The 26,505-nt window shown below is 36.4% G+C and overlaps 1 protein-coding gene across 1 annotated transcript in view; it reads left to right on the forward strand.

Moving 5' to 3' along the window:
- The first annotated feature begins 6,367 nt into the window (after window positions 1-6,367).
- The window catches only part of LOC131057848 (agmatine hydroxycinnamoyltransferase 1-like), a 64,888-nt gene continuing 44,750 nt past the window's right edge, over window positions 6,368-26,505 (forward strand). Inside the window, exons 1-2 of the mRNA XM_057991990.2 lie at window positions 6,368-6,545; window positions 6,875-6,997. Of these exons, the coding sequence (XP_057847973.2) occupies window positions 6,368-6,545; window positions 6,875-6,997 (301 nt within the window). The remainder of the gene's footprint in view (window positions 6,546-6,874; window positions 6,998-26,505) is intronic.

The raw sequence follows: 26,505 nt of genomic DNA on the forward strand, positions 1-26,505 counted from the left end.
ACAGCAAGGCAAATCACTTCACAGTGGAAGAAATCATGATTTAGTTCTTTTACTTTTTGGCATTGTTGTCAAAGGGGGAGAAGACTCTAAATGGTTGGAAGACTAAATGGTTGACTGAATGATAAAGCCCTGAATGATGAAAATAACAAAAGACTAATGACGGGGGGAGAAGAATGCAAAAACGGAGAAGACTAAATGCAAGTCCACAACTAGAAGCCTAATGAAAAAGGGAGAAGACTTCAGAAGATTTTAATAGCTCAAGGATAACAGGAGAAGTCTAACAACAATCTGAATTTGAATCAATTTGAATATCTTGTTGCTATTACCATTTAAATTGTTGGTTTTGCCATCAATGCCAAAGGGGGAGATTGTTGGCGTTACAGTAAGAAAGATTGTTGATATAACTGAAGCAGGATGATAACTATCTTTATAACATTATTTTGTCATTGATGTCAAGAAATTGATTATCTGATTCAGTATGATGTTGCCATATCTTGAGAAGATTGATTTGAGGAGAATTAATATGTCGGTAAAAGACACAGATTGAATGTGATGAATAAGGGGAGAAATAAGTTATTCAATGGGAAACTATTACTGAGTTAGACAATGATGAGATCGTGATGTTTAGATTGTTTTGATATCCTACATATGTTGTTGATTGTAAGGTTAATACTATACTATGTCACCAAGCAAAGAACCTAGTTGGTAAACCCTAAGGTTATCAATATCGATTAATGAAGGCAGAATGTCTACCGAGTAAAGTTTAGTATTTACCGAGTTATGACAGTGCGCATTAGATGAATACAAGCATTATTTAATGGAGGACAATGATTAGCTGGAGATGTATAAATGATTGGAATGTCGTGCATGAAGTTTGTTAAAGATCTATGGCAAAGGAAAATCGGCAAGAAGATCTACATCGCAGATTGAGCCGTAATAACCTTGTGCAAGTTCCAAGATAGGAATGCAAGTCCCAAGGCAAGGTAAAAAAATTTCAAATCGGAAGGATACATTGAACCTGGTCAATTTTGAAGATCTGATGGCTAAGATTAATCATGGGAAATGTGATCAAGGAGATTAAGCGGTTAGCAATTGTTTATAAATAAGGAATTGTTAATAAACAATGTATGTGGGAAAGTGTAAGCACAAGGATGCTACATAATAATTACCTAGCATAGAAGCTTGAAGACCTGTTTGAATAAAAGAGTAGAGAGCCCAGCAAAGGGACAAGATAAGTCCTATGACTAGATTGTTTTGAGCAAATAAGAATCTGCTTTAGCATTTTTGATGTGAAGTTGCAGATATATTGTATTACTGTTATTTTGTAAGTAACAGAAAATCTCTTAACCAAGTGGACTTAACAGTCTTATTTGTAAACCCTCTAGCAAGGTAACATTCTAAATGAGTGTTTGAAATCCTTTGACAAGGTCACTTCTAACAAAGTGAAGATCCTAACAGATCTGAGGGAAATCCCTTAACCAGGTCACATCTAGCAATGTGTTTGTAATCTTTAACAAGATTTTCTTTTAACCGAGCATACTCTAGAAGAGTATATTTCTTAGTGGGTCCAAAATCCCATAGTTCTTTTTCCCTATTTGGGTTTCCATGTTAAATCTGGTGTTATGAGTGTTATGATGATTATGTGGTTATGAGTTAACATGTTTAGCAGTTTTTGGTTATGGTGTTGAAGTAGAAGTTACCGAGGCTGAATCTGTTGATTTTATGGAAGTTTAAGTTTGTATGATTCACCCCCCCTCTCATCTTGTTAGCTATTGGAATCTGTACTTTACATTAGTATCAGAACTAACATAAGCCCCTCATGAAGCACCGAATTATCTTTATTCTCAGCATGTTTAGCTAAACTATTTTCCAAGGACAAACCAAGTAGAAGGGGATGGAAATAATTTTACCATGTCTAAAATGGTTTAAGATTGTAAAATGATACGAGAAAATACTAGTATATCTACCATCAAGAGTGATATACCTCATGATGAATTCCACCATGTTGGCCTAGAGGGAATTCAACTCTTTCCTGCTATAGCCACCGTCCACCATTTTAGTAACCCTCTGTCATTTATTTTCCTTGTCAAAAAAAGAAACGATGGCCTCCTCACTCGACTTCCTCTCTCTATAAAATTTCTTTCCCTCCATAGCAAGTCGAGTAATAGTGGCAACCAGGTTTTCATCAACATGAAATTCTACCCCATAAACAACTAACACACCCTTATTCCATCCTTTGACAAAGCTTTCAGTAACCAGGGGAGAGTTACCATGAAGTCTCTCCAGATAGGGGACCATCCCACCATCAAAGATTTCCTCCCAGACCTCCTTATTCTTCTTCTACATAAATCATTGTGTTGTTATGTTGTGGTATGCATGATATTTTGTTTATTTCTAATAAGTTTATGTAACTGTTGTATAACGATTTATAAAAAAATTGCATTACCCTCCTCTCAATGTTAGTGTAGGAAGTTGTTTTGCTACTTAACGTCCTTACATCCACACACCGAAATTGAGGGGAAGGTGTATGTATGAAAAGTGGAATTGTTTCTATATCAATATATGAATACACAACACTTCAACTAAGTCATTAGATGCATGGTTAGTAAATCAATAATCAACAATTAACAATAAACCATTACAAAGAAAATTATTACCTTCTAGTAGATGTCAGTTTAGTTTTGCTCTCAATTTCCATATGCAACACCAGTGACTAGACGAAATCTAAATGAAGGATTTAATCTATATGAGTATGAAACTGAGCTAAATGGATGCAAGATTAAGCTAGATATGCATGATTAATCTAACATAATTTTAAGCAATATGAATGAACATTAAGCTAGATGATTTAACAAATATGCAATAACTAACATGTAATATCTCAATGAACCAATCTCAATAATCCTAGAGAAAAAAAAATAGTATAATAACAATAATCTCCAGGTTCTTTGCTTTTTATGAGAGATGAGGGCTTGAATTTATAGAAAATCTAGAGAGAGACCAACAGTCAAGATCAATCAACGATGAGTGGCAGAGATTCTCCAAGAGGAAGCACAATCCAGGTGAATTGATGTGATTCGCTGCTTTTCTCAGCTTTAAAGGAAGTTGAACTAATTTTAAGATAAAATAAAAGAAACTGATTCATTTCATATTTTATATTTTGATATTTAATTCATTTAATTGCTTTTCTGAGATTTTTTCAATTTAATTCCATTTTGATTTCTTTTCTCAATTTTAAATTCTTTTTCAAATTAATTCTTTTTGATGATCTTATGGAAAATTGATTTATTAATTAAATATGCTAGGATATTTAATTAAATAAATAGGATTAATGATTAAAATGATTTACTTGGAATGATTAATTAATTAAATGATTATTTAATTAATATTGAATGATTTATTTGCCATGTGACATTGATGACCGAGAATTAATTAATTAGGTGTTCATGATTGATTTAATTTATCTTTGGTTAGGATCTTGGTGATGTAGTCGAAATTAGGGGCCTATGGTTTAGGTGACCATTTTTAGGGTATTACATTTGTCCCTCTTTGAATTGATGTGCGAGAAGTGCATTGATTCAAAGAAAATTTACTATCAAACAGATTATTAGTTCTGAACTTGATGGATCACAAACGGATGAAGAGCGAGATGTTCAACTTGATTTGAAGTGATGAAGCTAAACAGGGTGATTACAGCGACACCGATCCTAAACTTGATTGAACTAGGACCGACAAAGAGCGAGATACCGATCTTGAACTTGATAGATCAAGAAATGAGTATCGATCTAGAACTTGATTGAACTAGATTGAGCGAAGAGACAAAACTGATTCTGAACTTGATTGAACAAGAACCGGTTAGAGAAAATGTCCAGCTTGATGTGATGCGATGAAACTGAACACCTATTTGGATTAAGCATGTGATTGTTGTCAAAAAGACTCTTTAAACCCTTGATTAAGTTTAAACGAATAACTAGTTTGATGAGATGCGATGAAACTGATTACTATTAAGAGACTAATTCAAATGAAGACAATATCAACTTGATTTGGTGCAACGAAACTGATATGCCCCTAGAGATTGATTCCATTTTGAAGAACAATAGGGTTTTGTTTTATTAATCTTTGATTAAAAATATTTTCTGCTCGACTTAGATGAAGATTTAAAAGAAAAATCTTGACTTTTTGATAATGATAATCACTAATAATGAAAAGATGTAATGAATATGCCCCCTCGGGAGCGAAATCGAAAGATAGCGAGAGCGCAGTGATTATAGGCAAGTTCTTAAAAAAAATTTGTTTTATTGATGATAATTTGAGCACAGATATTGATTGAAGAATAAATTTGAGATTAGAGTTAAATTGAGTGCAAAATGATTCGCAAATTGACTTGAGGAAAGTACTAAGGGGTCAACATTGTGAAATTTCGACTAGAAAATTGACGTCAGATTTCGTTTTCAATTCTGAAAATGTACTCAAGATAGTGGATTTAGCTCAAAGTATAAATTTTATGTCCATTGAATCAAGTTTGAAAATTAGGGTTTGGGCTATATAAGGGGTGCAATGTGTCTTTGTCAATTCATTTTTACTTCTCAAAGTTCAAAATTTGAAAAACCTCCTATGAAGAAAAATGGCAATTCTTATTCAAGATCATCGATTCGAGTGCCAGAGATGACATAATCGACCTCAGAACTATCCCCCAGCAATATGCAATCAATCTCAAGCCTTTTTCATTTCTTATCATTTGAATTTTTCTTGAATTTCTCATTTTTAATTTCATGTAAGGTTGTCTTGTGTCATTTTATCATTCGGTTCAATAGTTTTTCTCATACAAGTATCTGGCAATTTGTGTTTAGTCGTATGGTCATGTATGGTTTATCGTATGGTGTCTACCCTTACATTGTATGAGGATGTTCTTCATAGACCATTTAATCATTCTGCATGTTACTAATTGTCATATGGGAGTGTTTACTCATGCGTCTCGAAATGTTTTGTCCTACGAGTTTTTGCTTGACTGTACTAACTCGTATGGGAAAGAGTGTTTGTTTTTAAGGACCAAAACATCAAATTTTGGTTGTCATTTTTGTAAATTTGGATTTATTAGCAATTTTGACACATCATTAGCCCAAATTTGATCACATAGTGATGATTTGTTTGTTTTATTTTACAGGTTCAGTTGCCTGATATTCAGTTCAGATGTACATATCCACCTATTATGAGATTAGTGTGTGACTTATTAGACGTATAAAGAGGTCACATTGGATAGTGCAGATTTGGATACTTGTTAGAGATGCCCGATATCCATGTGAATCATGGTTTGTTGACTACATTGGTTGAGCATTTCCATTCTGAGTATAACACATTTCATTTTCCGACTGGAGAGATGGCGATCACTCCTAAGGATATTTACATGATTTTGAGGATTCCTTTTGTTGGAGATAAGGAAGATTATGATTCAACTCCACGATAGGGCATTGAGGCTCTCAGATGCATTTTCCATGATAACACTATCCTTGATAATTTTATCAATTGGGAAAATTTGTTGAGTAGGTATGGTGCACAGTACCCTCTTGCTTGCATTTTGGCTGGCATTATTGGCTGTTTCGTGATGCCTGACAGAGGACAACAGGGATTCTTATGTGGATGGGGTATAATTCTAGAGAGATTGCTTACTCATCCAGTTAGATTAGGTTGGGGTTCATGCTTACTTGCGCATATGTACCATTAGATGCATGAGATTGCCTATAGAGGGGCAAAGAGTATGGTGAAAAGTGTTCTAGTTTTGCAAATATGGGCATGGGAGCATATCCCATTTTCCAGACCTATTGTGGATGATTTGAGGGAGGCACATCAGCCTATTGTGTGCTGATATTCAGGTTATATCACATAGGCCCACCTGGGCAAGACTGATTTTTGGAGGAGGCAGTAAGATGACTTGATAGTTGTAGTATGGAGGCCATATAGGGGTCTAGAGCTGTGGGATGATTGGAGGATACACCAAAGAGATATGTTTATGACTAGACCTCTCATCGGCAGATTGTCTACTACTATTGAGCATTTTGTAGTGTCTAGGGTTTTGAGGCAGTATGGGAGACCACAGAGTATATCCCAAGATTTTACAACTTATGCTAGATTTGGGGATGAGGAAAGACGAGGATGGGCACCTAGACTCTCATATGCCTTGACCATGCAGGAGTTAGTGGGTTTACAGTCGCAGAGGTGGGAGTACCTAGAGGATGTTGTAGACGTGGGGGTATTTCCCCAGTATAGAGATTGGTTTGAGAGACACCCCTTTCCTCGATTTACAAATCTTGGAGATCATGTACCTCGTATAGATGAGGTTGAGGATATTCTTGCATGAGCTCAAGGAGAGATGGCACCTAGGAGGGCAGGAGGAGATCTGAATGCTAGTAGCAGTAGAGCACCTATGGAAGGTCGACAACGACTGAGGGGAGAGGGTGGATCCTTGGGAGCAGTTGGTGGAGATGCAGATGGCAACAAGGGAGGAGATGCTACAGTAGATGTAGAGATGGGTGAGGCAGCAGAACTTGGTAGAGATGATGTTTCTAGGTAGGTACGATAGAGGAGAGAGGAGTAGGGGGTGGATATGAGGAGGCTGGACCAAGATGACAAACACCTGGAGATATTATCCGTACCTCGAGGGGGATGGTGTGTGGTTTGCAGACACAGGTAGCAATGGCACAGGCACAAATCATAGAGCATGAGTGATAGCTATAGAGCCTAAGGACAGAGTGGGACCAGGAGATGCAGAGAGTGAGAGCAGAGTGGGACCAAGAGTTTCAGAGATTGAGAGAAGAGCTAGCTGCTTCTCAGCATGAGGTCCTTCATTAGACTAGTTACACAACATATTATGTGGCAGCATATAGTGCAACAGTGCCAACAAATAGACAAGTGGTGCCATATTCCCAGTACATGACTCAATCTAAGGGAGCACAGGCACCCAGCCAGGTTCATCCTCAGCAGGCACCTCCTGCACCACCAGGTGATGAGAGAGAGGGTCATAGTTAGACTTTGATGTTCTATGTTATTTTGTACACCCCATTTTTCATACTCGACGTATTTCTTGCTCTGATAAAAAATATATATGATGCTTGATGTCATTTTTACCCTTTGACATTGATATTTTTGATGAGAGATATATGAGTCGTGATTCAATCTTATTGTTCTTGTATTGAGTTACATTAGATGTTTTGTGAGATGTCTTTCTATATGCTTTTGTTCTATATGAATGCATTTCATTTTGGTATGTATGTATGTAATGCAAATGAAGATGAATGTTTTTGTTTCTTTTTTCATATGCAACAAATGATAATAATGATGAGCTAAGGATGTAAATTATATATTTTTTTGTTTTTCATGCAATAGTATGAATTCAAATGAATGTGTATCAAAACTAGGACTGAGTCACTAGATTTTAATTTGTATTTTATCATCACTGAGCATTTTACAATGTCAAAAATAAACATAAGCATCAAGGCATGAAGATCCAGGATGACCTGAATGTCATGTCATTTTTAATATAGCAAGACAACATAAGCATCAAGGCAGAGTTCCATCCTTGTTATATGCAATATTGATTATCATGTCTAGAATGATCCTTGTATCATTCATATCCTAGGACAGATTAAGTATGTATCCAGATTGCATAATAAAGAAATTTACTCAAAATAGACAAGGAAATTATTCCAACCTCCATGTAGCATACAAATAAATAGAGTCGAGATATGTGTGGTTATTTCACCTTGATGTGAAGGCACTTGTCACAAACACCCAGCTTATGAGATGTTTTCAAATAATCAGAATTATTCGTATAAGCAGAAAACAAAAAAAGTATTATGCCCCCTGTCCTTGCTCCTCTTAGTTGAGATAGATTTCCTTAAGTTACTCAGATGGAATAATAATCAAAAACCAATTTTTAAAACACAACATTCAAAGAAAATTTCAATGAAATCTCAAACAGTTTTCATTGATTGTTTTCCATGTTCTTGTTTTATGTGTTTATTCAGTGGCAAAACTCAGTAGTGGATAGGAGACAGGTAACTAACTTAGATTGGATGACCTGATACTACCGACAGAAAGATGAGCTGGTTGAACTACTTAGGACATGTAAATTGACCAGTTCATTTCCCTAAGACTAGGATGTTGATCGGTTTCAAGCCATGAGGGTTCCAAGAAGAACCAAGGTGTCATGTAAGTGACGGAAGAATATATACAAGATAAAGAAAATATACAATAAAGAAGGAAATAAAGTAGGAAATGCCAAATTTGTGTTGATAGATGGAGCACTTGAGTACAAGAGGTGTCTGTTTACTAGGTTTTCACTTGCTTGGAAAAGATTCTTTCTTTTATTTTATTTTACTACCAAGGTGTCTGTTTACTAGATTTTCACCAAGGCATTTTTCTTTTATATTTTGATTTTTTTGTTCTTTTCTTCAGGACTTTTTTTTTATTTTTAGAATTTCTTCAGGACTTTTTCGCTGTACAGATTGTTGGAGCAATGAATGCTAGGTGTAGAATTTCTTCAAGTGGATGGTGTTGATCAGTTCACATATATTTTCTCCTTCTGATGTTGAGAGTTGATAAGCACCAAAGCCAAAGATTGCAGTAACTATGTAGGAACCCAACTGATGAATACTAAGAGGGGGGGGTGAATTAGTATGCCAAAAATCTTTGCACTTAAACACTTTGCAAGACTGACAGTAAACCGGTAAAACAATTTAGTAGACAAACCAGTTAACAAACATGCAAACCAAATAGTTAATAATGCATTCACCCATAGAAGCACAAACACCATAACACAAGAGATTTTGACATGGAAACCCAAAATGGGAAAAAACCACGATGAGATAGAACTCACAAGTAACTATCTGTAGAATAGAAACCATACTGGTTAAGGTCTTACAACGTTCTTTACCATAACAGATCCTATTAGGAATCTCAATCTCTGTTAGGAGATAAGTCTGATTAAAGACTACCTTGCTAGAGGATTTTAGATCCACATATGTGAACCACCTTATTAGAGGATTTACAAGAGACTTTTGGGCCTACCCAGTTAAGGGCTACAGACTTGTCGAAGATGTGAGTAATCAACAAGTGAGTGATCTAGCAAATAGCACAGATTGCTTGGTTAGGTCCTTGATAGCTTGATCTTAATGCATTACAGCATTACTTCAGTCTTCTACACATTCATACTCTCTCTAACTCCTCAGCTACCTTGAACCCTAGCAAAAACATCAACCTCAACTACAACAACCTTAGAACCCTAGACATGATGTCCTTATAAAGGAATCTGATTTCATGTTGGTCCAATAGGATTACAATACGATTTCCTAGGTTCAATGCATCTGGACATATCTGGTAACACAACACAAAAAGCACTGCCAGAGAGTCAGCACCATCAAACGATTGGTGGATGGTAACTCATCACAAAATGTCAGTTGGTAACTCATCACAGAGTATTACCAGTTCATACAAAATATCGATTGTCGGTTTGTCAAAATGAAGACTGGTAAAAATGTGTTATGCCGCTTTAATCCCTCATACCGCTTGGTATCCATGAACTGCTTGGGTTCGACATGTCACTTTAGATTGGTAAACACATTCTACAAAACATCAATAGTCTAAAGACTATAATACAACATACCGATTGGAACAAATACTGGTTGTGCTCTAACTCACACATATAAAGAGGATCTTAATGCAAGTGTGTGTCCATCAATGACAATCACAACATGAACATCAAAAATTCCAACAATCTCCCCCTTTGGCATTGATGGAAACACTTAGGAAAATAAAATTTTGACATCTAAGTGTTTTACAACAAAAACATGCCATTAGCAAAATTGCTCCCCCTAAGCATATACACTATCCCTTTAACAATACGATGTATAAAAATTTTGCATATAGAGCATAAACATTGAGATATCAGAGCATATATCAAAGCATATAGAATTTTTTTAAATCCAGATACTTCTCCCCTATACTTCTCCAAAATTGATAGAGTACTTCTCCCCCTTTGCCAACAATGACAAAGTACTGCTGAACAACCCTGTTTCCATTTGATATTAAAATAATAAAAGTTTATGACAATAAGGAATAATACTTGTCAAAAATAGATTTATAGTCCTGCAATAATTGTTTCATCAATAGAGACCAGGACCCAAGTAGGGAGGTGGCTACTTCTTTCTCTGTCTACATCTAAGAGACCTGTTCTTACATGGCATCAACTGTGCTCATCTCCTGTGTAACTGTCAAGGCATCCAAGTTCAAATAACACTTCTGAAGAATTTGCAGACATGGGAGTAGAACCAGTTGTAGCTCCTGCAAATCTCTAGACCGTGTGTTGATCTCTTGCTCCATTTTGGCTGACTAGATGTGAAACCGGTGAACGCTTTGCCCATAAGTTGCAAAGGAATCATAAGGCATCTTGAATGTGCTCATGTAGGACTGTAAGTCTGTTTGAAGCTTTTGCTTCTGAGCTAGCACATCATCATAGAATAGATGGGGTTGGTAGATTTTGCTAAGAAGCAAATTCCCCTCATCTAGAGCATCCCTTATATCCTTTTGTTCTTTCTTCAGTTTAGTCCAAAGCTCATTCAACTTCTTCACCAGAGCTATATTAAGAGCTTTTTGATGCTCCTTCTTGACATTTGACTCTGCTGCCTCTTCTAGGCTCTGCACCTGATCATCTACTACTGTACATAGGAGCTTAAGTTTAGCCAGTGATGATTCAGTGCTGGGAAGGTTAGTACTGGGTATCAAATCGGTAAGAGTGTCCACAGCCGCTTGAATTACATCCTACTCCTTCTTCCTCCGTATGTTTTCAAGGCGCTCTTGAGAAACCTTGATGCTTTACATTAGCTCCATTTCACTTGCAGACTGGAGATCGATAGGACTAGTGAGGTCAGCTGGTTTGGCTTGACTACTAGTTACCTTTGGAGTCTCCATCTGGGTTCTCTTTGCTGCTTCTCTTTCCTTATCCTCTTATGCTTTCTTCCTTGCCACTTCTCTTCTCTTTTCCTCTGCTTTGTCTTCCTCTGCCTTTTTTTTTTTCTCTACTTCTCTCCTCTTCTCTTCTTCATTATCTTCCTCTTCTTTCTTCTTCCTCTCTACTTCCTTCTTCTTCTCCTGTTCCTTATTTGCCTCTTCCTTCTTTTTCCTTTTATCTTCTTGCTTCTTTTTCTCTTCATCTTCTTTTCTTTTCTCCTCTTCCTCCTTTTTCTCCTTTTCCTCTTCATCTTTCTTCTTCTTCTCTTCTTCATTCTTCTTCTTCTTTTTTTATTCATCCTTTTTCTTCTTCTCTTCTTCATCCTTTTTCTTCTTCTCCTCTTCATCCTTTTTCCTCTTCTCTGCCTGTTCTTTTGCCACTTCCTGTCTGTCCTCAGCTTGCTTATCAACCTATTTAGCCTATTGCTCCTATCCGGTTTCCTTAGATGGTGTTTCCTAAGTAACATCTTCTTCATCCAGGGCATCGACATCAATAGTGTCGACTAGTTCATCAACCGGATTTCCTTCATCATCAAGTACTTCACCCAGTGTAGATATAACCGGTTCTTTCTTAGCTTGCCAGTTGGCTTCAGCCACTCGATGCATCTTTAGAGCATCTAGAGCATGAGTGTGTGTATCCTTGAGCACTTCCTTACCTTTTCCTTCTAGTAATAGGAGTCGACCTTTGTATTTGTTCATTACATCGAACAATTCTGAATTTGATACATCAGGAAAATGTTCAGCAATAACTTTTTCTCTCATTTCCTGTTCCTACTCTATGGCAATGCACCATTTATTGTCTAAGGACTTATACAAAGAATTCGGTGTTTCAGATCTAATTTTTGAAGGGGACCAATCATTAACACATAAATATTGAATTATTTCTTTTTCCACCGCCTCCTTTTCATCATCATTAAAGTCATCAAAATAATCAATTAAATCATTCAATACTTTTCTCCTAATGTTTTTGATAGTTCTTTGACAATTTGTCAAAGGTTTGTAGGAGGAGATATCAATATTTACCGGTGCAAATGATACCAATTCATTCTTTGTCTTCTTTCTTGTCTGTTTCCCCTTCTTGGGTTGCTCCTCAGACATAATTTCTTCTGAGTTCGGAGAGTTGCTTTTTGTCTTCCTTTTTCTCTCAAAGACTTTAGCCGGTGCTTCTTCCAGTTTCTTTTTGGTTGGTGACCGCTTGGTCACTTTTGGAGTTGCAGTAGTAACCAATGCTGATGCTGCAGGCACTACCTTTGCCTTCTTTACTATAGGTTATTTTCCTTTCTTTGCAGAGGGTTCTTCGGCCGGTGTAACCCTTTCTAGATAGGTTCTAGTCCTCTTTGCCTTAGGATCAAGAGGTGAGGCAATAAGGGTAGAGGAATACCCTTCCAGCATATCATACATCACCTCATAGCCCATTGGCTACACTTCTTCCATTCTAGGCTCAACAGCCTCCATTATGCATTTGTCCACCTGGATGGTGAAACAGATGTCATCTTCATATTTCTTGATGATATCACCTGAGATCCTCATCCTTTGGCTCATTTTTCATCTGAACTCATCAAAATACTTGTTCAGAACTTCAGGATAACCGGTTCCCACTGCTTGCAAACTTTCCTTTATCTATTTGGTAACCGATTGGTCCACAGACCACTGAATGTCTCCCACTTCTAGGAAGTATCCTTGAAAGTAAAAGAACAACCCAACCAATAGTTGTCCAAACTTGAACCTTAGTGCATTATCTTGTTTGATTAATTTCAGGTTCAATAGGAGTTGCCTCTCCATACCGGTGCATAGGTGAAATGATGCATCCTCCTTTATCATCCGGTAAGCAGCATTTACCGCTGCAGCAGATATAGAGTTAATTATGCTGGCTGAAAACGTCTGATAACCAATCACCATACATGCATACTTCACCAGATCATCCTTGATTTAATTGACTATCATGCCACGTGAGTCACTCACTGAACTGGTGAGCTTGGACATTTCAGTTTTGCTAACCGTCCTTAGGGCTGGCACATCCCCTATATTGCAGAAAATGGTGACTGCATGAATTGCCTGTAGCATGATATCATGCGTCCTCTCCAGGTACATCTTGTCACTGTGGACTCTGCTCAAAATGATCCTTATGTGATCATCTATAAAATCTTCCAGGAAGTAGACAGCATTGTGGAGTTTCTTCTTCTCCAAGATATTATACTCCGGTTTGATTTTCTTATCCTTGTCACAAAACAAACCTAACTGGGAGTGGATAGCTAGAGACCCTAGGTCTTCAATCTTGCAGTCTATGTAGTTAGAAATTCCCTCTTCTACTATCACACCAGCAGGAACTTGTGATAGGGCATTATACTTGGACTTTCATTGAATAAAAATTTCAGACTCAATGGATGCACTAGAACTGGTATGTGATGTGGAAGCCATGATAGAAACTTTAAGAACTTTGAGAAATACCTTTTAAAACACATGAATTTAGGGCTTTTTGATTCTCCTTCACTCCACACTTCGTCGGTTGCTGAATCACCACTTTGTGTTCTCCACTTGACTATTTGCAGTTTGAGTTTGAATCTCCTTCACGGTTTGTCAATTTCTCAAGATCTTAGCTCAAATCGCCTTTTCGTTTCTCTGCTCTTTGAAAAACTTTTCTTCACTCAAAAACAGATAGTGAGAAATGATTTGAAAAATGCCTTTAAACATATCTCTCACCTACTGCCATTAATGCTCCTCTATTAGGGTGTAAACCCTAATTTGCCCTTTTACTATTTCTGATCTTCTGCCAAATGACAGGTATCACATATTGGTTAAGGTCTTTTACCTTGTTAACAAGGGGTACGAGACATTTCGCCGTTTGCTCCCCCTAAGCTTTTCTGAGGCTTAGTTTGTCGGTTCCAATATTTCCACACTAGGTGCAGAAACTGGTTCCTCTTGTGACACTACTGGTTTCTTCTTCCAAGTTTTGTTCATATCCACTTGAACTATTTGTACATCAATATCTCCTATCAGAGTGACCGGTATATCATCAGATATATTCTTTCTTGATCTACAAAATCTAGCAATGTGACCCAGTTTGTTGCAGTGATAGCAAACTAATCCAGGTGCTCTCCAAGGTCCATTGTTCATGTTTCCATTCTTCCTTCTACATGTTGCAGTAGTGTGACCATGATCATGACAAATCCAACAATTTTCTCTCCATCTGGTTGCCGCTTGATAGCCATCGCTTCTTGGATGATGATTGAAGACATTAAACCAGTTGTGATTCTGTTTCACAAAAGGTTCAGGACCAACTCCTTGGGTCCTCTGAGGATATCTTCCAGTGTCATTCATGATAGACCTACATTCAAATGCTCTATTCCCATACTTGTTGCATGCATAACAGTTACCATTGAATCCATAGGATCTAGGATTATCATTTAGGAAATAAGAAAAATTGTTGTAAGCCTTACTCCTACACACATTTGCAGTATGTCCTTCTTTAAGATAGTTAAAGCAAACAGGTTTAAACTTTTGCTTACCTTTATCCTTTGATGTCAGTTGTTTCTTTGATGCTCCAGCATTTGTACCAGAGGTCTCACCTTCCTCATGACTGGAATAACCAAGTCCATTGGTATTCTTGACCGGTTTGGCAGATTCAAGCTTTTTCTCAAGCTTGACAGTACTCTTGTTGAACTTAGCAAGTACTTCCTTTGACTTAGAGAGTTCTTTGGAAATAGCAGCATTTGCTTCCATCAAGTTTTCATTCTTAGAGATGGCACTGTTCAGTTCACCTTGCATGTCATCCTTTTCCACTTTAATAGCATGGAGTTGAGCAGTTAGGGCATGATCTCTTGTTCCGGCTTGGAGATCTCATGATCTCTTTCTTTCACCAGATCTTCAACTTTCCTCTGGTTCTCAAGCTCTTGACACATCCGGATAGTCAGTCCTTCCAACTCCTTTCTCAGGTTGGAGTTTGATTCATTCAACTTATTTACTTCTACAATTAGGACTTCCATGTTTGCTTCATCTACAGAACTATTTTCAGATAGCTCCATCAACTTTTCTGCATGTTCTCTCCTTTTCACTTGAGATGCCTTGTATTTGACCATAAGATCATCATAGGCTTGCTCAGACTGAGTGAGTCATTGAGTAAGTTCCCTCAAGGTGTATTCCCCCATATGTCTTTCCAAGTGGTTAAACTTATAGAAAGGTTGGCTCTGATACCAATCGATGAATACTAAGAGGGGGGGGGGTGAATTAGTATGCCAAAAATCTTTGCACTTAAACACTTTGCAAGACTGATAGTAAACCGATAAAACAATTTAGCAGACAAACCAGTTAACAAACATGCAAACCAAATAGTTAATAATGCATTCACCCACAGAAGCACAAACACCACAACACAAGAGATTTTGACATGGAAACCCAAAATGGGAAAAAACCACGGTGAGATGGAACTCACAAGTAACTATCTATAGAATACAAACTAGACCGGTTAAGGTCTTACAACGTTCTTTACCAGAATAGATCTTGTTAGGAATCTCAATCTTTATTAGGAGATAAGTCCGATTAAAGACTACCTTTCTAGATGATTTTAGATCCACAGATGTGAACCACCTTGTTAGAGGATTTACAAGAGGCTTTTGGGCCTACCCGGTTAAGAGCTACAGACTTGTTGAAGATGTGAGTAATCAACAAGTGAGTGATCTAGCAAATAGCATAGATTGCTTGGTTAGATCCTTGATAGCTCGATCTTAATGCATTACAGCATTACTTCAGTCTTCTACACATTCATACTCTCTCTAACTCCTCAGCTACCTTGAACCCTAGCAACAACATCAACCTCAACTACAACAACCTTAGAACCCTAGACATGATGTCCTTATAAAGGAATTTGATTTCATGTCGGTCCAATAGGATTATAATACAATTTCCTAGGTTCAATGCATCTGGACATATCTGGTAACACGACACAAAAAGAACCACCAGAGAGTCGGCATCGTGAAACGATCGATGGATGGTAACTCATCACAAAATGTCGGTTGGTAACTCATCATAGAGTATTACTAGTTCATACAAAATACCAATTATCGGTTTGTCAAAATGAAGACTGGTAAAAATGTGTTATGCCACTTTAATCCCTCGTACCGCTTGGTATCCACGAACCGCTTGGGGTCGACATGCCGCTTTAGACTGGTAAACACATTCTGCAAAACATCACTAGTCTAAAGACTATAATACAACATACCGGTTGGAACAAATACTGGTTGTGCTCTAACTCACACATATAAAGAGGATCTTAATGCAAGTGTGTGTCCATCAATGACAATCACAACATGAACATCAAAAATGCCAACACCAACCAGTTGGGTTCAAAATTTGCCTTTTGTTCTCAAAACTGTTGATTTTTAGGATTCTCTCTTAAAACAAGGTCACCAGCCTAAAATTATCTGTGTCAAACTTTCTTGTTATAACTTCTAGACATTCTCTTCTGATAAGCTCATAGATGATCAAATGCAACTTACCAACAGTCATCTAGCAAATTTGAGTTCTTGCAATCTAGATATTCCATGATCTTCATCAGTGATGACCTTGCAGAGAAACTCTCAAAGAAGGGATTTCCACTTCTATAGGCAAGACTGCTTTAGCCCCATATACCAAAGCAAAAGGTGTAGCTCCTATAGGTATTTGGATGCTTATTCGATAAGCCCACAGTGTTGGATTGAGCTACAAATGCCAATCCTTTCCAGATTTATTGACCGCTCTACGTAAGATAGTCAGCACATTTTTATTAGATGCCTCAGCCTAGCCATTACCTTGATGGTAATATATAGAAGACCAATGTTGTTTGATTTTGAACTTTTCATAGAGCTCATCTAGGTCTTTATTTTTGAACTATCCTCCATTGTTAGTTAAAATCAAAGAAGGTATGCCATACCTGTAGATGATATAGTTAAGGATAAACATAGCTACTTGTTTGTCAGTTGCTTTGATTAGTGGAAGCTTCAACCCACTTGGTGAAGTATTTAGTAGCAGTTATGATAAACTTGTGTCCATTAGAGGGTGCAGGATAGATTTGGCTGATGAGATCAAATGCCCATTGCTGAAAAGGCCAATGTGTGATAAAAGGTATTATCTCTCTGGCAGGAGCATGTATCTCTCTGGTTGGAGCATGTATGAGATGCCCATGTAGTTGAAATTTCTAATAAGTTTTAACAAATTTTATAGCATCTTTTTCCATATCTGGCCAATAGTAGCCAACCCTTAGCAATTTTTGAGCTAAAGTTAGATTGTTTGAGTGAGATCCACAAATACCTTCACGAAATTCAGATAATGCATGTTGGGACTGTTAGGCCCAATATGGAAAGCTAATGTACTGAGAGGGGAGGGGTGAATCAGTACTCCAAAAATTTTCTTGAATAATAACTTTACTGTTATGCAAAAACATAATAGTGCAGTAACGTAAAATAAAGTTAAAACAAATAGATAACAATCATACATGATTCACTCCATAACACATATATTTTGGTTATGCAGAAACTCTTGGTTAGAGAGAAAAATTGCGGTGGGGATGGCACCCACAACTTCACTACTGCAATAATAAAGAATGTTTGGTTAGAGCTACATTTAGCTATTTCTGATAGCTTACCTTGTTAGGAGTAACAAGATCTGTTAGATCTACCTTTCTAAAGGATTTTACAACATTTATTCTAAATGTTGCACCTGGTTAGAGGCTTTACAATTTATAGACTTAATTAGAGTCTTTTACCCTGTTAAAGGTTTCTCTTACAACTTCACAATATTACAATAAAATCATTACAAATATCTGCAACTTTACATCTGAAATGTTATAGCAGATTCTATGTGCTTAGAATAGATTACCTAGCTTATAGAATACCTCGGTAACCCATATAATAACTCGGTAAACCCTTTTGTTTACTCTGTTCTTCAACTGTTCTCTAAAAACCTTCTCGGTGACCTCTATGTCTTTGTAACAGTCTTCCTTCCTGCATACATGTACTTAACTCATGCTGTATAAATAGATCTCTTAAAATGGTGATCCAATTCATTGCTTTGATCTTACAAACAAGATTCCTCGAATGGATAACTAAACAAAATATTTCATTGGTTAGATTGATCTCGTAATAATACAATCTTCTAATGCAATTTCCAATGTAATAACGGTTAGATGTGCCTTGATCTTGTAACACGTTTTCATATGCATGTCCAGGTTCAATGTATCTGGTAACACGCTTCACTCGATGAATATCAACTCGGTGTGTCATCTTTATTGCTCGGTAGTCATAGAAAGATTCTTGGTAGACAGCTTGGTGTGTATTGCATTCTGTGATTGCTTTCTTCTGTAACTGACTAGACTGTGCATACCGACTTCTCTGTTATACCGACTGCATGATTCGGTAGTGCTAACCGACTAGAATATATAGTATGACTTTGAATATAAAAACTAATGACAACTTGATAAGTAGTAACAATCTCCCCTTTTGACATTAGTTGATGTAGACACCTAAAATTGTCATGTCCAATTAAATAAATATTTTATTTATTTAATTATTTTAGCCTAATTCTTCTATTAATTGAATAAATCTTTATTTATTTAATTAATTCATTTATCCTCTTCTAGCCTTATTTCTTATTTAAATAAATTCATTTATTTATTTAAATTATCCTTTTCCTAAATTAAATAAATATTTTATTTATTTAATTATCCCACTTCTTCTATTAATTAAATAAATCTTTATTTAATTTAATTAATTCATTAGCCTTTTCTACCCATGACACATGTCATTCATCTCTTAATTCATACACTACCTACCCTTTCATTATTTTATTATTTTCTTTACCTACCCTCTAATCATAGCCGACCTCCTTTACACCTCTCAATCTTATCCCTCCATTTCTTATGGTGTCTTATATATAAGGAGATGCTTCCTTCATTATCAAACCCTGGCTAATCAATTTATTCACTTGACTACACTATGCTTTTCATATGAGATCCTACTTGCAACCACATTTCCATTCTTTGTTGAGCTCTTGTGCACATAAAATCTGAGAGCAAATATATCAAGCAAGATCAATAGAGATTCAAACCCTATTGGACATGTGATGGTATAATCTTTGTGATTTCATTTGATTTGCATTGTCTTAGGTAATCTTCATATGTTATGGTGGATCTTTGTTGTTGTTAGGCTAGGGTTTTGTGGTTGAATTCATTTAGTCTTCCAACATTGTCATTGTTGTTTCCATTTTCACCATATACAGTTGAGATGTTTGACAAAAACTACTTTCAAAGTCATAACTCAAAAATCTATATACTTTGCAAAATGACCATACTTGACAATATATACAGTAGTCAATGAAATAGTGGTGTAGGAGCACCTAGCTTCATTCTCAGCTTCATTTTCATCTCAGGTTTGATTTTTGTTGTTTTAAGTTGGAAAGTGGTTTAGGATGTTTTTGAAGTTGTTCTAGGTTGTTTTGATGAGTTTTGAACTCATTATGGGGTTTTGGTTTCTTGTTTTCATCTTTTTGCTCAAAGTTGCCAGTTTGGTGTTGCCTGGCAAAATGATGGAAAAATGAGTTTTTTTTTGTGGTTTTTGTTTTGAAAAGGTTTTAGACATGTTTTATGCTTGGGTTTAAGGTATGAGAAGTATTTTTAGGTGAGGGTTAGTTTTGGAGGTCAATCTTGCATTTTCTAGGCACCAAAAGTTGTCATTTAGGCATCAAAATGTCAAAATTAAGTGCCCTTGGACATGTACCTATCTGTACAGGAGGTTAACCAGCTTGGAGAGGTATTTAATCTCCTGTTTTAACTATTGTAAGGGTTGATCATTCAAAGTTAAGAAGCATTTTGCAAACTTACACTAGTTTTTTTGGTTTTTCTCTAGTTTTTGGCTCCATGTGAACAACAGTCCGTACACCAGCTGTACTTGGCCATACTGTTCTTGCATTTTTAGTTTCTAATATGTTTCCTTAAACTTTTCCCTTTGGTGTCATTTGATTTTATCAATTTTTGAGTTTGTGGCAAAATTAGTTTGATTTGACAGTTTCACTGCCTTGTCTAGGAATTGGCAAGGATGCATGACCAACTTGGTTTCTTGGAGTCCTAAAATGCTCATGGCTTCCCAAGAACCAGTTGGTCAGCTTGTAGACTATGTAAATACATATTTTTTTTTTAAGAATGCAGGTGTAAGGAGTTTTTGTGGCCATTAAGCCCTAGGCAAGTGTGCCATTTGGCTAGGGTCTTGAAGGAATTTAATGCTTTTCTTTACTATAAAAAGTGCATTTAAAAGTTGAACAGACTTGCCTTGATGAAGAAGTTTGTATGCCAAGGCAAAGAGGCTTTCTAAGCCATGAGGAGATTGTTTGCAAGTTTACTTTGTGAAAATAATGTAAAAAACAGTGAGTCACTGTTTTAGAGTCAATTTTCTTGCATTAGCCTACTCTCCATCATGCATTGGAGCTTGTAAGGTTGTTATACCTCCTTCTAATTGCTTGTGAACAAGAAAAAGGAGTGTTATTAATGTTAACTAAGGGTTTGAAGTTGCCAAGATCAATCAATGATCTTTGAGGCAAGACTTGCAATCAATGATCTTTGAGGCAAGACTTGAAATGCAAACTTGCTGTCACGGTCAATTAGGACTGAGTTTTACTTTTTCCTTGAAGTTATACATGTATTCTTCTCCTTCCAAATGACAGGTATGAAGGAAAATAAGTCAACAAAGATTGAGCCTTGTTAAGGATCACTAAACAGATTTTTTGTGAGGAGTTCTAATAGTGAAAGTGCAGGGCACAGTGAACTATAAAAAAACAATGAAAGACAAAGGGCAGCAACAGTCAACTTGATAGTGAATTAATTCCATTTTTTAATTACCTAATGCTTGTATGTAGGGCTAACATGAATCTTATTTGCTTCTATATGGTAGACATGTTCACATGTTGAATGTAATTGGTTTTGTTTGCAAATGATGTGTTTGAAAGAGGCAATATTAGAAATGTTGTAAAATGTTGCATTTTCCTTATAAGCAACTTTTTGTAAATACTTGTTTTTCAAACTTTGAAGTGTAAATCTTCTTATTTGTAGCCTAAATAGTCAGTAGTAGGGTGGCACTAAGGTCTCTTGTCAATATTGGAGGTTTATAGTTTGGATCTTGGTTTTTCACCATCAAAACCCTTTAAAACCTTCCTTTTCCACCCATTTTTGGGACAATCATGGAGAAGGTCTGAGAGACCCTAAAACTTTATGAATATTCAATTATTCCCAAAAGGGTATCCAAAAATGTAAATCTTTTGTTCTGGAAGTCCATCGGTTCATTAGAGCGAGCACAAAACCCCTAATGGAGGGTTAATTGCCTAGTAGCCCGTTTTAGGCCTAAAACCAAGTTTTTGTCAAATCGGGTAAGCAAGTGAAGGTTGCAAAGCATGAAATCCAACAAAACAAGTTGAAACAGGTCAATCTAACATGAATTCAACCTATTTTGTGATTTTGGCTTCATAAGATGGTTTTGGAGCCCTTGGAAGGATGTCATCAAACTAGGGAGTTGGAGCTTTTGAGTAGCCAAGAAGAGTTTGACATAGGGAGGTGGAGAAAGGTGAGTTGTTAGACTGCCTTTGATCTATTTGCACTCTGACCTTAGTGTTTACACCTTGAAAACAGTAAGGAACTTTTGCCAAGCAAACATACTAATCACCTAACAACCACCCAGCACTTTCCTCCCTATCAAATAGTATATTAAGATATACTCCCCTTATCATTATTATATAAATAACTCTGATTTTGCATGCTTGGTTATGTGCTTGTGTGCTTTGCTTGCTCTGCATACTCTGTATACTCTGCTTGGTATACTCCCCCTATATACTATACTCTAAATAATGTATCAAAACTGTATCACTCTCCAAATATATTATATTACTCCCCCTATATAGTATTACTCCCCCTTTTTGACAAACATAAAAAACTTAATTTCCATCCAGGGGCGGTAACCGATCAAAAATAGATTTATACTTTTTCCGGGCATCGGTGAGAGAGACTGAGAGTGCATCCTTTACACTTTCCATTAAAGAATTTTGTGCTTGAATATCAGCCAATAGTGATATTAAGCCATCAAGAGTGCTTCCCTCTTGTGTAGTAGATAGACGTGTAGCTCAGTTAATCTGTTCCTGAACTGATGAGAGATGAGGAAGAAATAATGTCTGGAGTGTCATTATATCCATTCTGATCTTATGTTCTTCATTTCTGAGTTCTACCTGTTGAGCCATGAGCTATTGAAGCTTGGTATAAAGATTTTGAACATAATTGGGCTCAGTGGTCAACTTATTCGAGAGATCGGTGATCTCTTTCTCAATTGCATCAGTATTATTCTTGATATCTTTAATGAATAAGGAAAATGTACAAAGTTTCTGAAATAAATAAAGAATATGCTTGAGTTGAGGGGACAACTCAGCAATTAATTTGACAAGCTTGACTTTTCCAATAGCTAGAGCTTTTTGTACCTCTTCTATCATTTTTGCAGTAAGCTCTTTGTCTTTTAGCTTGCTCAAGTACTTAGATGCATCAACTCTAGATGTTTCTATTTGATTAAAGAGTTCATCCAGTTGAATGTGGATGGCTGCATCGGTTGACATTGTAGCTGAAGGTAGCATATTTGTCAGTAGTGTCTTTACCTTCTGTTTTTCTTGTTCGGCCTTTGCTTTGCATAGTTCACCGAAATGAATAAGTGCTTTCCCTTTTAATTTTGAAAGATCCACATTGGGAAACACTATCAGTTTAGTTAAATCAACTTTAAAACTATTCTTTTTCACCTTCTTCTCTTTACCTTTGGTCGGTTGTACCAAGACAATAGCTTGTGAGGCTTGCTGACTGGTGTAGGAGCACCCAGGAAGACAAGGTGGAGTAGGGTCACTGGTAGGCCCTTTTGAGGATTTGATGAAAAAATGAAGACAAAAAAGACCTATAAGGTCTTTAAATGATGTAACATGGCCATGTGAGCCATAAAATGTAGTGAAATGCAATGTAATGGTCAAAAAGTATAAAATTGCCATTTTGAGCAATTAGGCCTAAAAAAGGCTAAAATTGGGTTTTTGGGGTAGAAGTGTGTTTAGGTGGATAAAATATGTTTATAAGGTCATCTAATGACCATTTTAATTTTTTAGAAGTTTTATATATAGTTTTGGCAAGTTGACATACATAGTTGTCAAACTTGACAACTTTGGAGCAACTTTTTGTTGTCAAAAAGTTGTCAAGAATGCAAAAAGTTGTCATAAGTTAGTTACAAGTTGGTTTTAGGTTGGATTTAAACCTAGAAGGCATTGAGGGTTATAAATGGATGAAATTTAATCATTTTTGGTGGTTGGTAAAGGTGTTTAGATCGGGTTTGGAGTTTTGAAGCAATAAAAATCTGATTTTCATGTATATTTTCCAGGTTTCCACATAGAACAGTCTGATTTTCCATTATTTTGAGTGCTTTTATGAATTAGTTTTCATTCATTCATGGTTGGAGATGTTTCTATAATTAAATAAGTTTATTTTAGCTTTGTTTTGAAGTGATTTGGTTTTGTTTTGGTGAAGATGTCTAATTTCTTGTGAAAACAGTCATATCCCTGCCATAGGGTTAATAGTGAGCATGAAAATGTTGTATAGTTTATTTCTAGATAGATCTAACCCCACAAATAGGTATTTTATTGTATTATATTGTATATTTTCATAAGATTTGGTTTCAGGAGGCCATGCACAAGATGGCATGTGCATTGTGGGAGTAAAGGTATCAAATTTTAGGGGCAGACTGTTGCAGAAAATATAGTCCTAATACGGGAGCCATATCTCATATTTCCACTGTTGGATTATTCTGAGTTTTGGATATGTTTTGTATAACCACATTAAAAAGAATTTCACCAAAGAGATCGAATAAATTTGATCATTTGCAAAAGTTATGGGTGACTGTGTAAGGGTCTATCAATATGGCAGCAAGGTGGTAGTTTTGCAATGATTTTTCTTTGTCAATACATTGAGGCAGTTTGTAAAGTCTCAAAGGGTCTTGTATTGTTAAGTTTGAGTTGGGTCCATTTATCTCCCTATCAATGCGGTATCAAAGCCAGCGAAAGGTCTGGGATAGAGGGGTGAAGATGGAGTTAACAAAATCTGAGATAGAGATAGTAGGTTCTTACAAGAAGTGGAAAGAACTAATGTTTGGTGGAAAGAAGAAAAGAGAGGAAGAAGAGTTGAGGAAACAAGAAGTAGAAATAATGAAGAGAGAAGAAGAAGAAAAGACATGAGATGAGTTGAGAAGTTTAAGAAGGGCTTTAGAAGCGAATGAAGCAACATTGAGGGAGCTTAAAGAGGAACTAGAGAAAAAGAGAGAGGAAGATGAACTTAGGGAAGCACAAATGAAGTTGAAATTGGAAAACCTAGAGGGTAAAGCAAAGAGTTGGCAGTTGAGGGTGCACAAGAAGGTAGTTTGGCCTGTGAAGAGGCTAGTTGCAACAAAGAAGAAGGCTCATGATGAAGCCTTGATGATGGGTGAGGTTATGGTGACATGCCAAGGAGAATGGCATTTTAAATATGAAGAGATTTCAATGGGTTTGCTGGAACAAGATGATATTGTAATAAATGAAAATGATGTTTTTTTTTATCCTAATGTTTTGTATGCAAGTTTGTTGAGTGTTTACAAGGATGATCATGTTGGAGGTGCTTACCTTGAGTACCATTTTTTTGAGAGGAGGTGCCATGAGTTGCCAAAGCATGTACAATTTTTTGCAGGGAATAAAATGCAAGTTCCCATGAATTGGAAAACCAGGAAGAGGAGGTAGCCATGCAAGGGGACCTTGTATTCTTTTTATCCTCGGGAGTATGGTGTAGGAGCACCCAGGAAGACAAGGTGGAGCAGGGTCACTGGTAGGCCCTATGGAGGATTTGATGAAAAAAGGAAGACAAACAAGACCTATAAGGTCTTTAAATGATGTAACATGGCCATGTGAGCCATAAAATGTAGTGAAATGCAATGTAATGGTCAAAAAGTGTAAAATTGCCATTTTGAGCAATTAAGCCTAGAAAAGGCTAAAATTGGGTTTTTGGGGTAGAAGTGTGTTTAGGTGGATGAAATATGTTTATAAGGTCATCTAATTACCATTTTAATTTTTTAGAAGTTTTATATATAGTTTTGGCAAGTTGACATACATAGTTGTCAAACTTGACAACTTTGGAGCAACTTTTTGTTGTCAAAAAGTTGTCAAGAATGCAAAAAGTTGTCATAAGTTAGTTACAAGTTGGTTTTAGGTTGGATTTCAACCTAGAAGGCATTGAGGGTTATAAATGGATGAAATTTAATCATTTTTGGTGGTTGGTAAAGGTGTTTAGATCGGGTTTGGAGTTTTGAAGCAATAAAAATCTGATTTTCATGTATATTTTCCAGGTTTCCACATAGAACAGTCTGATTTTCCATTATTTTGAGTGCTTTTATGAATTAGTTTTCATTCATTCATGGTTGGAGATGTTTCTATAATTAAATAAGTTTATTTTAGCTTTGTTTTGAAGTGATTTGGTTTTGTTTTGGTGAAGATGTCTAATTTCTTGTGAAAACAGTCATATCCCTGCCATAGGGTTAATAGTGAGCATGAAAATGTTGTATAGTTTATTTCTAGATAGATCTAACCCCACAAATAGGTATTTTATTGTATTATATTGTATATTTTCATAAGATTTGGTTTCAGGAGGCCATGCACAAGATGGCATGTGCATTGTGGGAGTAAAGGTATCAAATTTTAGGGGCAGACTGTTGCAGAAAATATAGTCCTAATACGGGAGCCATATCTCATATTTCCACTGTTGGATTATTCTGAGTTTTGGATATGTTTTGTATAACCACGTTAAAAAGAATTTCACCGAAGAGATCGAATAAATTTGATCATTTGCAAAAGTTATGGGTGACTGTGTAAGGGTCTATCAATATGGCAGCAAGGTGGTAGTTTTGCAATGATTTTTCTTTGTCAATACATTGAGGCAGTTTGTAATGTCTCAAAGGGTCTTGTATTGTTAAGTTTGAGTTGGGTCCATTTATCTCCCTATCAAAGCGGTATCAAAGCCAGCGAAAGTTCTGGGATAGAGGGGTGAAGATGGAGTTAACAAAATCTGAGATAGAGATAGTAGGTGCTTACAAGAAGTGGAAAGAACTAATGTTTGGTGGAAAGAAGAAAAGAGAGGAAGAAGAGTTGAGGAAACAAGAAGTAGAAATAATGAAGAGAGAAGAAGAAGAAAAGACATGAGATGAGTTGAGAAGTTTAAGAAGGGATTTAGAAGCGAATGAAGCAAGATTGAGGGAGCTTAAAGAGGAACTAGAGAAAAAGAGAGAGGAAGATGAACTTAGGGAAGCACAAATGAAGTTGAAATTGGAAAACCTAGAGGGTAAAGCAAAGAGTTGGCAGTTGAGGGTGCACAAGAAGGTAGTTTGGCCTGTGAAGAGGCTAGTTGCAACAAAGAAGAAGGCTCATGATGAAGCCTTGATGATGGGTGAGGTTATGGTGACA

The sequence above is a fragment of the Cryptomeria japonica genome, chromosome 2 (assembly GCF_030272615.1).
Source record: "Cryptomeria japonica chromosome 2, Sugi_1.0, whole genome shotgun sequence".
In the NCBI taxonomy this organism is placed as follows: Eukaryota; Viridiplantae; Streptophyta; class Pinopsida; order Cupressales; family Cupressaceae; genus Cryptomeria; species Cryptomeria japonica.